Source organism: Panulirus ornatus, chromosome 15 (assembly GCF_036320965.1).
Source record: "Panulirus ornatus isolate Po-2019 chromosome 15, ASM3632096v1, whole genome shotgun sequence".
In the NCBI taxonomy this organism is placed as follows: Eukaryota; Metazoa; Arthropoda; class Malacostraca; order Decapoda; family Palinuridae; genus Panulirus; species Panulirus ornatus.
In genome coordinates, this window is record NC_092238.1 from 4,972,858 (window position 1) to 4,985,464 (window position 12,607).

General features: G+C 41.2%; 1 protein-coding gene across 5 annotated transcripts in view; it reads right to left on the bottom strand.

The window, feature by feature from the left end:
- The window catches only part of LOC139753708 (chaperone protein DnaJ-like), a 294,700-nt gene that overhangs the window by 6,901 nt on the left and 275,192 nt on the right, over positions 1–12,607 (bottom strand). For all 5 annotated transcript variants that reach the window (XM_071670432.1, XM_071670435.1, XM_071670434.1 and 2 more), the window contains one exon: positions 11,432–11,641. In XM_071670432.1, coding sequence (XP_071526533.1) covers positions 11,432–11,641 — 210 coding nt within the window. The remainder of the gene's footprint in view (positions 1–11,431; positions 11,642–12,607) is intronic.

Genomic DNA, 12,607 nt, shown 5'->3' on the forward strand with positions numbered 1-12,607 from the left:
GCAACATTAAACAAAAGGAGACTGCTAAATATACAGTCTTTACACTAAAACAAAAGTGGAGGTTAATATATAAACAAATAATTACACTGGCCAGCGATCTTCAAGTTTCATGGAAAGATTTCTGGTTTTTTAAAGTACATAAGGCATGATTACTTCTAATGAATGTACCTTAGCTGCATCACTTCTGGTTCAACAGAACCAACATAGGTATATTTCTCACTTTAGGCTTTTTCATGAGACAATGTAATTTTCTTGTTTTATGACAGTTCATCATCTCCCACACAGCAAAGCAATGCCAAGATCACATAAAGAACAGTCCCTTTACTTAATAACCACTATCTAGCTGAAACCAGAAATCCCTACTCAAAAGCCAAGTTCCACAAACCTTTCTGTGGTTTCACACACCCTGGTTCAGCCCTAAGATATTACAAAATTACCTATTTACCACATTACTCCCAACTGCTCTATCATATGCATGCCTCTCATCCTCCCGTATGCTGAGGCAATGATAACTCGAGGCCTCTTTCAGTCTATCATTCTATCACCTTGGTCTTCCCCTTGCTCCCTCCACTGCAGACACATATATTGTTCAAGCCATTTCTGCTTACCTTGTTCTGCTCTCTCAATCATGAACCAATGCATACACAGAAAATACTAACCAATCAACAACACCAAATTTTCTTTCTGATATCTTTAAATGACAGCTAAATATTATCAGTAGCAACACAATAGCTGTCATATCTGGTGATAAGGAAACATTTTAAAAGAATTAAAATATCTGTATCAAGCTCCAAGCAAAGAGGAGGAGGAGGGCAGGAGGTAAGCAAAAGACGGTCAAGGAAGCTTCATTTCTGTGGTTGGCAGACAGTCTACAGCTTGAAGGTGTTGGCCCTAAATTTGACTCTCTGGTATGACTAAATGACCGCCTTGCTTTCTTTGCAGTTTTCAGATAGCAACTTTATTAAAGAATAATATAAAAGCAAATGAATTCATATCAAGTGGCTTGAACAAGCATATCTACTGTGGATGGGATGGTGTCTTTTTGATAAAATTAATGTTTCTTCATGTTCCAGCAGAGTAATTGATGATACTTCTATGGTTTTACATGGTGGGCGTTAACAAGGTTTTCAGCATTATAACTAAAGTAAGTGTTGGATTGATTGGAAAAAAAGCTAGTGATAGCAGAGGTACAAAGAAAAGCCATGACTCAATATGTATGTAACACTGAAGGTATGAAGCTGGCTGGATTAAAGAGTGAAAATTCCCATTTCAAAAGACTTAAGGGCTTATTACATCTACAATGGGAATGAGTTAGATAAATGTACAATAAAGACCAGTGCTCAAAGTCCCTGTAAGTAGTAAGAACACTTGAACATCTGAAGGTCTGATTCATGAATCATAGCTAAAAGTTTCAAAGACAGCCTTAACCCTTAAATTGTGGCTAAAAGAAAATCTGTTTAACACTATATATACAAAAAATATGAAATAGAATCTTTAAAAACTTCATATTCTTATAAAATTAAAGATATTCATGTATAATTATAAATAATGAAAATGTAAAAAATTTTCTTTTTATTATTTATTTTGCTTTGTCGCTGTCTCCCGCGTTTGCGAGGTAGCGCAAGGAAACAGACGAAAGAAATGGCCCAACCCACCCCCATACACATGTATATACATACACGTCCACACACGCAAATATACATACCTATACATCTCAATGTACACATATATATACACACACAGACACATACATATATACCCATGCACACAATTCACACTGTCTGCCTTTATTCATTCCCATCGCCACAATTTTATCTACCTTAATTTTCCTGTGGTGGAGTGTTAAAGTTAGCATCTGGGGGCCACCCAGCCTCTGTCTTAGTGCTTTGTAGGGTTGGATGTATAAGTTAGAGGAAGGAGCCATAAGTAGCAAAAAGAAGTGAAGAAAGAGTAAATGACTGAATATGGTGCACAACCTTTAAAACAGTGGGTAGAAATTTTGACTTGGGTGATGTTTGTTGCAGATGATCGTACAATGCATGATTTTTTTTGATACATGCTTGCCATTTCCTGAGTGAGTGAGGTAGTGTCAAGAACAAATGATGGCCTTTGAGGGAAAACCCTCACTTAGCTCCTTGCTCTGTTATTTTTCTTGGAAAGTAATACACGAAGGGAGGATTTCCAGCCAACTACTCGCATCCCTCTCAGTCGCCTTTTATGACATGCAGGGAAAAGGCCCCCATAATTGTTTAATTGGTTTATGAATGGAGAGGCTAGGGAGGTAAATGCAAGAGTTTTGGAGAGAGGGGTGAGTATGCAGTCTATTGGGGATGAGAGGGCCTGGGAAGTGAGTCAGTTGTTGTTCACCGATGATGCAGCTTTAGAGGCTGATTCGAGTAAGAAATTGCAGAAGTTGGTGACTGAGTTTGGTAAAGTGTGTGAAAGAAGAAAGTTGAGAGTAAATGTGAATAAAAGCAAGGGTATTAGATTCAGTAGGGTTGAGGGACAATTGGGAGGTAAGTTTGAATGGAGAAAAACTGGAGGAAGTGAAGTGGTTTAGATATCTGGGAGTGCATTTAGCAGTGGATGGAGCCATGGAAGCGAAAGTGAGTCACAGGAGGGAGGGGGCAAAGGTTCTGGGAGTGTTGAAGAATGTGTGGGAGGCGAGAATGCTATCTTGGAGAGCAAAAATGGGTATGTTTGAAGGAATAGTGGTTCCAACAATGTTATATGGTTGCAAGGCATGGGCTATAGGTAGGGTTGTGTGGAGGAGGGTGGATGTGTTGGAAATGAAATGTTTTGAGGTCAATATGTGGTGTGAGGTGGTTTGATCGAGTTAGTAATGAGAAGGTAAGAGAGATGCGTGGTAATAAAAAGAGAGTGGTTGAGAGAGCACAAGAGGGTGTGTTGAAATGGTTTGGACACATGGAGAGAATGAGTGTAGAAAGATTGACAAAGAGGATAAATATGTCATTGGTGGAGGGGACGAGGAGAAGTGGGAGACCAAATCGGAGGTGGAGGGATGGAGTGAAAAAGATTTTGAGCGGGGGCCTGAACAAAGAGGAGGGTGAAAGGGGTGCAAGGAATATATTGAATTGGAATGTGGTATACCGGGGTCGATGTGTTGTCAATGGATTGAACCAGGGCATGTGACGCATCTGGAAAGTTTTGTGGGGCCTGCATGTGGAGAGGGAGCTGTGGTTTCGGTGCATTACACTTGACAGCTAATGACTGAGTGTGAATGAAAGTGGCCTTTTTTGTCTTTTCATAGCTCTGCCTCGCTGGAGGGGGGATTCTATTTCATGTGTGGCAGGGTGGTGATGGGAATGGATGAAGGCAGCAAGTATGATGATGTACGTGTATATATGTATATGTCTGTGTATGTATATGTATGTATACACTGAAATGTATATGTATGTACGTGTGCTTGTGTGGGCATTTATGCATATACATGTGTATGTGGGTGGGTTGGGCCATTCCTTGTCTGTTTCCTTGAGCTACCTCACTAACATGGGAGATGGCGATTAAGTGTAATCTGATCATTATCTTGTGGAGGCGAAGGTGAAGATTTGTAGAGGTTTTTCTGATCATTATCTTGTGGAGGCCAAGGTGAAGATTTGTAGAGGTTTTCAGAAAAGAAGAGAGTATGTTGGGATGAAGACAGTGGTGAGAGTAAGTGAGCTTGGGAAGGAGACTTGTGTGGGGAAGTACCACGAGAGACTGAGTACAGAATGAAAAAAGGCGAGAACAAAGGATGTAAGGGGAGTGGGGAAGGAATAGGATGTATTTAGGGAAGCAGTGATGGCTTGTGCAAGAGATGTTTGTGGCATGAGAAGCATGGGAGGTGGGCAGATTAGAAAGGGTAGTGAAGTGGTGGGACAAAGAAGTAAGATTATTAGTGAAAGAGAAGAGAGAGGCATCTGGACGATTTTTGCAGTGAAATAATGCCAATGACTAGGAGATGTATAAAGAAAGAGGCAGGAGGTCAAGAGAAAGGTGCAAGAGGCAAAAAAGAGGGCAAATGAGAGTTAAGGTGAGAGAGTATCATTAAATTTTAGGGAGAATAAAAAGATGTTTTGGAAGGAGGTAAATAAAGTGCGTAAGACAAGGGAACAAATGGGAACTTCAGTGAAGGGGGCTAATGGGGAGGTGATAACAAGTAGTGGTGATGTGAGAAGGAGATGAGTGAGTATTTTGAAGGTTTGTTGAATGTGTTTGATGATAGATTGGCAGATACAGGGTGTTTTGGTAGAGATGGTGTGCAAAGTGAGAGGTTAGGGAGAATGATTTGGTAAACAGAGAAGAGGTAGTAAAAGCTTTGTGGAAGATGAAAGCCGGCAAGGCAGCGGGTTTGGATGGTACTGCAGTGGAATTTATTAAAAAAGGGGGTGACTGTATTGTTGACTGGTTGGTAAGGTTATTTAATGTATGTATGACTCATGGTGAGGTGCCTGAGGATTGGCGGAATGCTTGCATAGTGCCAGTGTACAAAGGCAAAGGGGATAAGAGTGAGTGCTCAAATTACAGAGGTATAAGTTTGTTGAGTATTCCTGGGAAATTATATGGGAGGGTATTGATTGAGAGGGTGAAGGCATGTACAGAGCATCGGATTGGGGAAGAACAGTGTGGTTTCAGAAGTGGTAGAGGATGTGTGGATCAGGTGTTTGCTTTGAAAAATGTATGTGAGAAATACTTAGAAAAGCAAATGGATTTGTATGTAGCATTTATGGATCTGGAGAAGGCATATGATAGAGTTGATAGAGATGCTCTGTGGAAGGTATTAAGAATATGTAATGTGGGAGGTAAGTTGTTAGAAGCAGTGAAAAGTTTTTATCAAGGATGTAAGGCATGTGTACGTGTAGGAAGAGAGGAAAGTGACTGGTTCTCAGTGAATGTTGGTTTGCGGCAGGGGTGTGTGATGTCTCCATGGCTGTTTAATTTGTTTATGGATGGGGTTGTTAGGGAGGTGAATGCAAGAGTTTTGGAAAGAGGGGCAAGTATGCAGTCTGTTGTGGATGAGAGAGCTTGGGAAGTGAGTCAGTTGTTGTTCGCTGATGATACAGCGCTGGTGGCTGATTCGGGTGAGAAATTGCAGAAGCTGGTGACAGTTTGGTAAAGTGTAAGAAAGAAGAAAGCTGAGAGTAAATGTGAATAAGAGCAAGGTTATTATGCACAGTAGGGCTGAGGGACAAGCCCATTGGGAGGTAAGTTTAAATGGAGAAAAACCGGAGGAAGTGAAGTGTTTTAGATATCTGGGAGTGGATTTGGCAGCGGATGGAACCATAGAAGCAGAAGTGAATCATAGGGTGGGGGAGGGGGCGAAAGTTCTGGGAGCGCTGAAGAATGTGTGGAAGTCGAGAACATTATCTCGGAAAGCAAAAATGGGCATGTCTGAAGGAATAGTGGTTCCAACAATGATATATGGTTGCGAGGCGTAGGCTATAGATAGTTGTGCGGAGGAGGGTGGATGTGCTGGAAATGAGATGTTTGAGGACAATATGTGGTGTGAGGTGGTTTGATCGAGTAAGTAATGAAAGGGTAAGAGAGATGTGTGGTAATAAAAAGTGTGTGGTTGAGGGACCAGAAGAGGATGTTTTGAAATGGTTTGGTAACATGGATAGAGTGAGCAAGGAAAGATTGACAAAGAGGATATATGTGTCCGAGGTGGAGGGAACGAGGAGAAAAGGGAGACCAAATTGGAGGTGGAAAGATGGAGTGAAAAAGATTTTGAGTGATTGGGGCCTGAACATGCAGGAGGGTGAAAGGTGTGCAAGGAATAGAGTAAATTGGAACAATGTGGTATACCGGGGTCGACGTGCTGTCAATGGATTGAATCAGGGCATGTGAAGCGTCTAGGGAAAGTTCTGTGGGGCCTGTATGTGGAAAGGGAGCTGTGGTTTCGGGCATTATTGCATGACAGCTGGAGACTGAGTGTGAGTGAATGGGGCCTTTGGTGTCTTTTCCTGGCGCTGCCTCGTGCGCATGAGGGGGGAGGGGGATGTTATTCCGTGTGTGGCGGGGTGGCGATGGGGGTGAGTAGGGGCAGACAGTGTGAATGGTGTGCGTGTGTGTATATGTGTGTCTGTGTGTGTATATGTGTGTATGTTGGGATGTGTGGGTGTGTATGTTTGCATGTGTGGATGTGTGTGTGTGTGCATGTGTGTGGGGGTGGGTTGGGCCATTTCTTTCGGCTGTTTCCTTGTGCTACCTTGCAGGCGCGGGAGACAGCAAAAAAAAAAAAAAAAAGAAAAAAAAAATATATTATATCCCCTGGGGATAGGGGAGAAAGAATACTTCCCACGTATTCCCTGCGTGTCGTAGAAGGCGACTAAAAGGGAAGGGAGCGGGGGGCTGGAAATCCTCCCCTCTCGTTTTTTTTTTTTTCCAAAAGAAGGAACAGAGAAGGGGGCCAGGTGAGGATATTCCCTCAAAGGCCCAGTCCTCTGTTCTTAGCGCTACCTCGCTAATGCGGGAAATGGCGAATAGTATGAAAAAAAAAAAAAAAAAAAAATATATATATATATATATCCCTGGGGATAGGGGAGAAAGAATACTTTCCACGTATTCCCTGCGTGTCATAGAAGGCGACTAAAAGGGGAGGGAGCGGGTGGCTGGAAATCCTCCCCTCTCGTTTTTTTTAATTTTCCAAAAGAAGGAACAGAGAAGGGGGCCAGGAGAGGATTTTCCCTCCAAGGCCCAGTAATCTGTTCTTAACGCTACCTCGCAAACGCGGGAAATGGCGAATAGTACATTATCTCGGAAAGCAAAAATGGGTATGTTTGAAGGAATAGTGGTTCCAACAATGTTGTATGGTTGCGAGGCGTGGGCAATGGATAGAGTTGTGTGCAGGAGGATGGATGTGCTGGAAATGAGATGTTTGAGGACAATGTGTGGTGTAAGGTGGTTTGATCGAGTAAGTAACGTAAGGGTAAGAGAGATGTGTGGAAATAAAAAGAGCGTGGTTGAGAGAGCAGAAGAGGGTGTTTTGAAATGGTTTGGGCACATGGAGAGAATGAGTGAGGAAAGATTGACCAAGAGGATATATGTGTCGGAGGTGGAAGGAACGAGGAGAAGAGGGAGACCAAATTGGAGGTGGAAAGATGGAGTGAAAAAGATTTTGTGTGATCGGGGCCTGAACATGCAGGAGGGTGAAAGGAGGGCAAGGAATAGAGTGAATTGGAGCGATGTGGTATACCGGGGTTGACGTGCTGTCAGTGGATTGAATCAAGGCATGTGAAGCGTCTGGGGTAAACCATGGAAAGCTGTGTAGGTATGTATATTTGTGTATGGGGGTGGGTTGGGCCATTTCTTTCGTCTGTTTCCTTGCGCTACCTCGCAAACGCGGGAGACAGCGACAAAGCAAAAAAAAAAAAAAAAAAAAAAAATAGTGGTGATGTGAGAAGGAGATGGAGTGAGTATTTTGAAGGTTTGTTGAATGTGTTTGATGATAGAGTGGCAGATATAGGGTGTTTTGGTCGAGGTGGTGTGCAAAGTGAGAGGGTTAGGGAAAATGATTTGGTAAACAGAGAAGAGGTAGTAAAAGCTTTGTGGAAGATGAAAGTCAGTAAGGCAGCTGGTTTGGATGGTATTGCAGTGGAATTTATTAAAAAAGGGGGTGACTGTATTATTGACTGGTTGGTAAGGTTATTTAATGTATGTATGACTCATGGTGAGGTGCCTGAGGATTGGCGGAATGCGTGCATAGTGCCATTGTACAAAGGCAAAGGGGATAAGAGTGAGTGCTCAAATTACAGAGGTATAAGTTTGTTGAGTATTCCTGGTAAATTATATGGGAGGGTATTGATTGAGAGGGTGAAGGCATGTACAGAGCATCAGATTGGGGAAGAGCAGTGTGGTTTCAGATGTGGTAGAGGATGTGTGGATCAGGTGTTTGCTTTGAAGAATGACAATAAGTGGTGTGAGGTGGTTTGATCGAGTAAGTAATGAAAGGGTAAGAGAGATGTGTGGTAATAAAAAGTGTGTGGTTGAGGGACCAGAAGAGGATGTTTTGAAATGGTTTGGTAACATGGATAGAGTGAGCGAGGAAAGATTGACAAAGAGGATATATGTGTCAGAGGTGGAGGGAACGAGGAGAAGTGGGAGACCAAATTGGAGGTGGAAAGATGGAGTGAAAAAGATTTTGTGTGATCGGGACCTGAACATGCAGGAGGGTGAAAGGCGTGCAAGGAATAGAGTGAATTGGATCGATGTGGTATACCGGGGTTGACGTGCTGTCAGTGGATTGAATCAGGGCATGTGAAGCGTCTGGGGTAAACCATGGAAAACTGTGTAGGTATGTATATTTGCATGTGTGGACGTATGTATATACATGTGTATGGGGGTGGGTTGGGCCATTTCTTTCGTCTGTTTCCTAGTGCTACCTCGCAAACGCGGGGGACAGCGACAAAAAAAAAAAAATGTATATATATATATATGTATATATATATATATATATATATATATATATTTATTTTCTTATTTTTATTATACTTTGTCGCTGTCTCCCGCGTTTGCGAGGTAGCGCAAGGAAACAGACGAAAGAAATGGCCCAACCCCCCCCCATACACATGTATATACATACGTCCACACACGCAAATATACATACCTACACAGCTTTCCATGGTTTACCCCAGACGCTTCACATGCCTTGATTCAATCCACTGACAGCACGTCAACCCCGGTATACCACATCGCTCCAATTCACTCTATTCCTTGCCCTCCTTTCACCCTCCTGCATGTTCAGGCCCCGATCACACAAAATCTTTTTCACTCCATCTTTCCACCTCCAATTTGGTCTCCCTCTTCTCCTCGTTCCCTCCACCTCCGACACATATATCCTCTTGGTCAATCGTTCCTCACTCATTCTCTCCATGTGCCCAAACCACTTCAAAACACCCTCTTCTGCTCTCTCAACCACGCTCTTTTTATTTCCACACATCTCTCTTACCCTTACGTTACTCACTCGATCAAACCACCTCACACCACACATTGTCCTCAAACATCTCATTTCCAGCACATCCATCCTCCTGCGCACAACTCTATCCATAGCCCACGCCTCGCAACCATACAACATTGTTGGAACCACTATTCCTTCAAACATACCCATTTTTGCTTTCCGAGATAATGTTCTCGACTTCCACACATTCTTCAAGGCCCCCAGAATTTTCGCCCCCTCCCCCACTCTATGATCCACTTCCGCTTCCATGGTTCCATCCGCTGCCAGATCCACTCCCAGATATCTAAAACACTTCACTTCCTCCAGTTTTTCTCCATTCAAACTCACCTCCCAATTGACTTGACCCTCAACCCTACTGTACCTAATAACCTTGCTCTTATTCACATTTACTCTTAACTTTCTTCTTCCACACACTTTACCAAACTCAGTCACCAGCTTCTGCAGTTTCTCACATGAATCAGCCACCAGCGCTGTATCATCAGCGAACAACAACTGACTCACTTCCCAAGCTCTCTCATCCCCAACAGACTTCATACTTGCCCCTCTTTCCAAAACTCTTGCATTTACCTCCCTAACAACCCCATCCATAAACAAATTAAACAACCATGGAGACATCACACACCCCTGCCGCAAACCTACATTCACTGAGAACCAATCACTTTCCTCTCTTCCTACACGTACACATGCCTTACATCCTCGATAAAAACTTTTCACTGCTTCTAACAACTTTCCTCCCACACCATATATTCTTAATACCTTCCACAGAGCATCTCTATCAACTCTATCATATGCCTTCTCCAGATCCATAAATGCTACATACAAATCCATTTGCTTTTCTAAGTATTTCTCACATACATTCTTCAAAGCAAACACCTGATCCACACATCCTCTACCACTTCTGAAACCACACTGCTCTTCCCCAATCTGATGCTCTGTACATGCCTTCACCCTCTCAATCAATACCCTCCCATATAATTTACCAGGAATACTCAACAAACTTATACCTCTGTAATTTGAGCACTCACTCTTATCCCCTTTGCCTTTGTACAATGGCACTATATATATATATATATATATATATATATATATATATATTTTTATAATATATATTTTTTTTTTTTTTTTATACTTTGTCGCTGTCTCCCACGTTTACGTTACTCACTCGATCAAACCACCTCACACCACACATTGTCCTCAAACATCTCATTTCCAGCACATCCATCCTCCTGCGCACAACTCTATCCATAGCCCACGCCTCGCAACCATACAACATTGTTGGAACCACTATTCCTTCAAACATACCCATTTTTGCTTTCCGAGATAATGTTCTCGACTTCCACACATTCTTCAAGGCCCCCAGAATTTTCGCCCCCTCCCCCACCCTATGATCCACTTCCGCTTCCATGGTTCCATCCGCTGCCAGATCCACTCCCAGATATCTAAAACACTTCACTTCCTCCAGTTTTTCTCCATTCAAACTCACCTCCCAATTGACTTGACCCTCAACCCTACTGTACCTAATAACCTTGCTCTTATTCACATTTACTCTTAACTTTCTTCTTCCACACACTTTACCAAACTCAGTCACCAGCTTCTGCAGTTTCTCACATGAATCAGCCACCAGCGCTGTATCATCAGCGAACAACAACTGACTCACTTCCCAAGCTCTCTCATCCCCAACAGACTTCATACTTGCCCCTCTTTCCAAAACTCTTGCATTTACCTCCCTAACAACCCCATCCATATATATATATATATATATATATATATATATATATATATATATATATATATATATATATATATATATATGGGAGCGGGGGGCTGGAAATCCTCCCCTCTCACTTTTTTTTAATTTTCCAAAAGAGGGAACAGAGAAGGGGCCCAGGTGAGGATATTCCCTCAAGGGCCCAGTCCTCTGTTCTCAACGCTACCTCGCTAATGCGGGAAATGGCGAATAGTATGAAAGAAAAGATTTATATATATATTTTTTTTTTTGCTTTGTCGCTGTCTCCTGCGTTTGCGAGGTAGCGAGGTATATATATATATATATATATATATATATATATATATATATATATATATATATATATATATTTTTTTTATTATACTTTGTCGCTGTCTCCCGCGTTTGCGAGGTAGCGCAAGGACTTCATATATATATATATATATATATATATATATATATATATATATATATATATATATATATGTGTGTGTGTGTGTGTGTGTATGAGTGGATAAATCAATATATATATATATATACATACCGTATATATCATATTCAACATACCACATCATGCCCAAGAACAAACTGGATACTTGCTCCTCAATTGTCCTGTGCCTACTCTACATACACACACACACATCACCAAACTTTTTTACCTGTGGCCTCTCCAAGGGGATCCTGGGGTAGGAAAAGAGATAAAAATGTGGCTAGCTTTACGTCATATCTTAAAAAAGAAGAGCACCAACCTTTTCACGCTTCAGTTGGTCGTCATATTCTCGACGTTTCTGTGTATCTCCTAAAATGTGCCAAGCTTCTGTTACTTGCAAAAATTTCTCCTTTGCACCCTCTATAGCAGATTTGTCTGGGTGATATTGCCGGGCTAGTTCCTGATATTGCCGCCGAATTTCAGTTTCACTGGCATCTTGGCTTACACCCAGAACATCATACAAAGTCATCTGAAAATACATACATTCTCTGAACTATACAATTAATCACCTTTGTCTCCTAGTACAGGATATATCTTCAAACAAGGCTCCTTTTGTTAGCTTAAAAGAGCTAAATTTCAAGAAAAAAATCCCCTTCTGCAGTTCTTTGAAAATGATTAAAGGGTCTACTATACACTTCATCTTCAAAGTGAATTCTGATTAAAATGGCAGACTCATATTAGTAAACAAAATAATCAATGAAACTCAGAAACACATTCTTAAAAATCTATTCTTACAACAGGAAAAGATCTGATATACATTTCCCCCTTCTGTCCTCTATGAGTCAAGGCTATTACATTCTGCAGTGTTTTACTAAACTAGTTACTAATAAATGCTGTCTTGTTAAAACCATTTCAACTTCATCCAACCTCCAATCCATGGTACAGCTTTTCCACCCAGACCTAAATCCTCTGTAATATGGTACAGTACAAGTAAATTACAGAAAACACATAATACTTTGGGCTAAGGAATGTTTGGGTCTTGAAATATTACTTATTTTAAAAAGAATAAGCTACAGATTGGGTCTTAATATAATACAACTTTATCAAATTGTTTCTTTTCCCTAATGCTGATTCTAAATGTTATTTGTTTAAATGCATAAAGTATATAAAACTCTGAAATAAAAATTTACTTAGATGAATGAACGTATAGTACTTATCCATAATCGTTCCTCATTTTGACTTTTAAACGGACCAAACTATGAAAATTTCTGAGGATACCAAGGACTAGTATTCATCAATAAATCAAAAAATTATTTTTGTCTCATCAACTGATAGAAAATATTAAGTAAAAAAAAAAAGAATAATTTGGTACATCATCCATATTCACAACCGTATACACATTTAGACTGACATTTCATGAAAACTCTGTTCATCACTGAGTTTGTCGACTTATGCTGACTCATACATCTCTGTCTCTTCTTTGCCACCACCAATG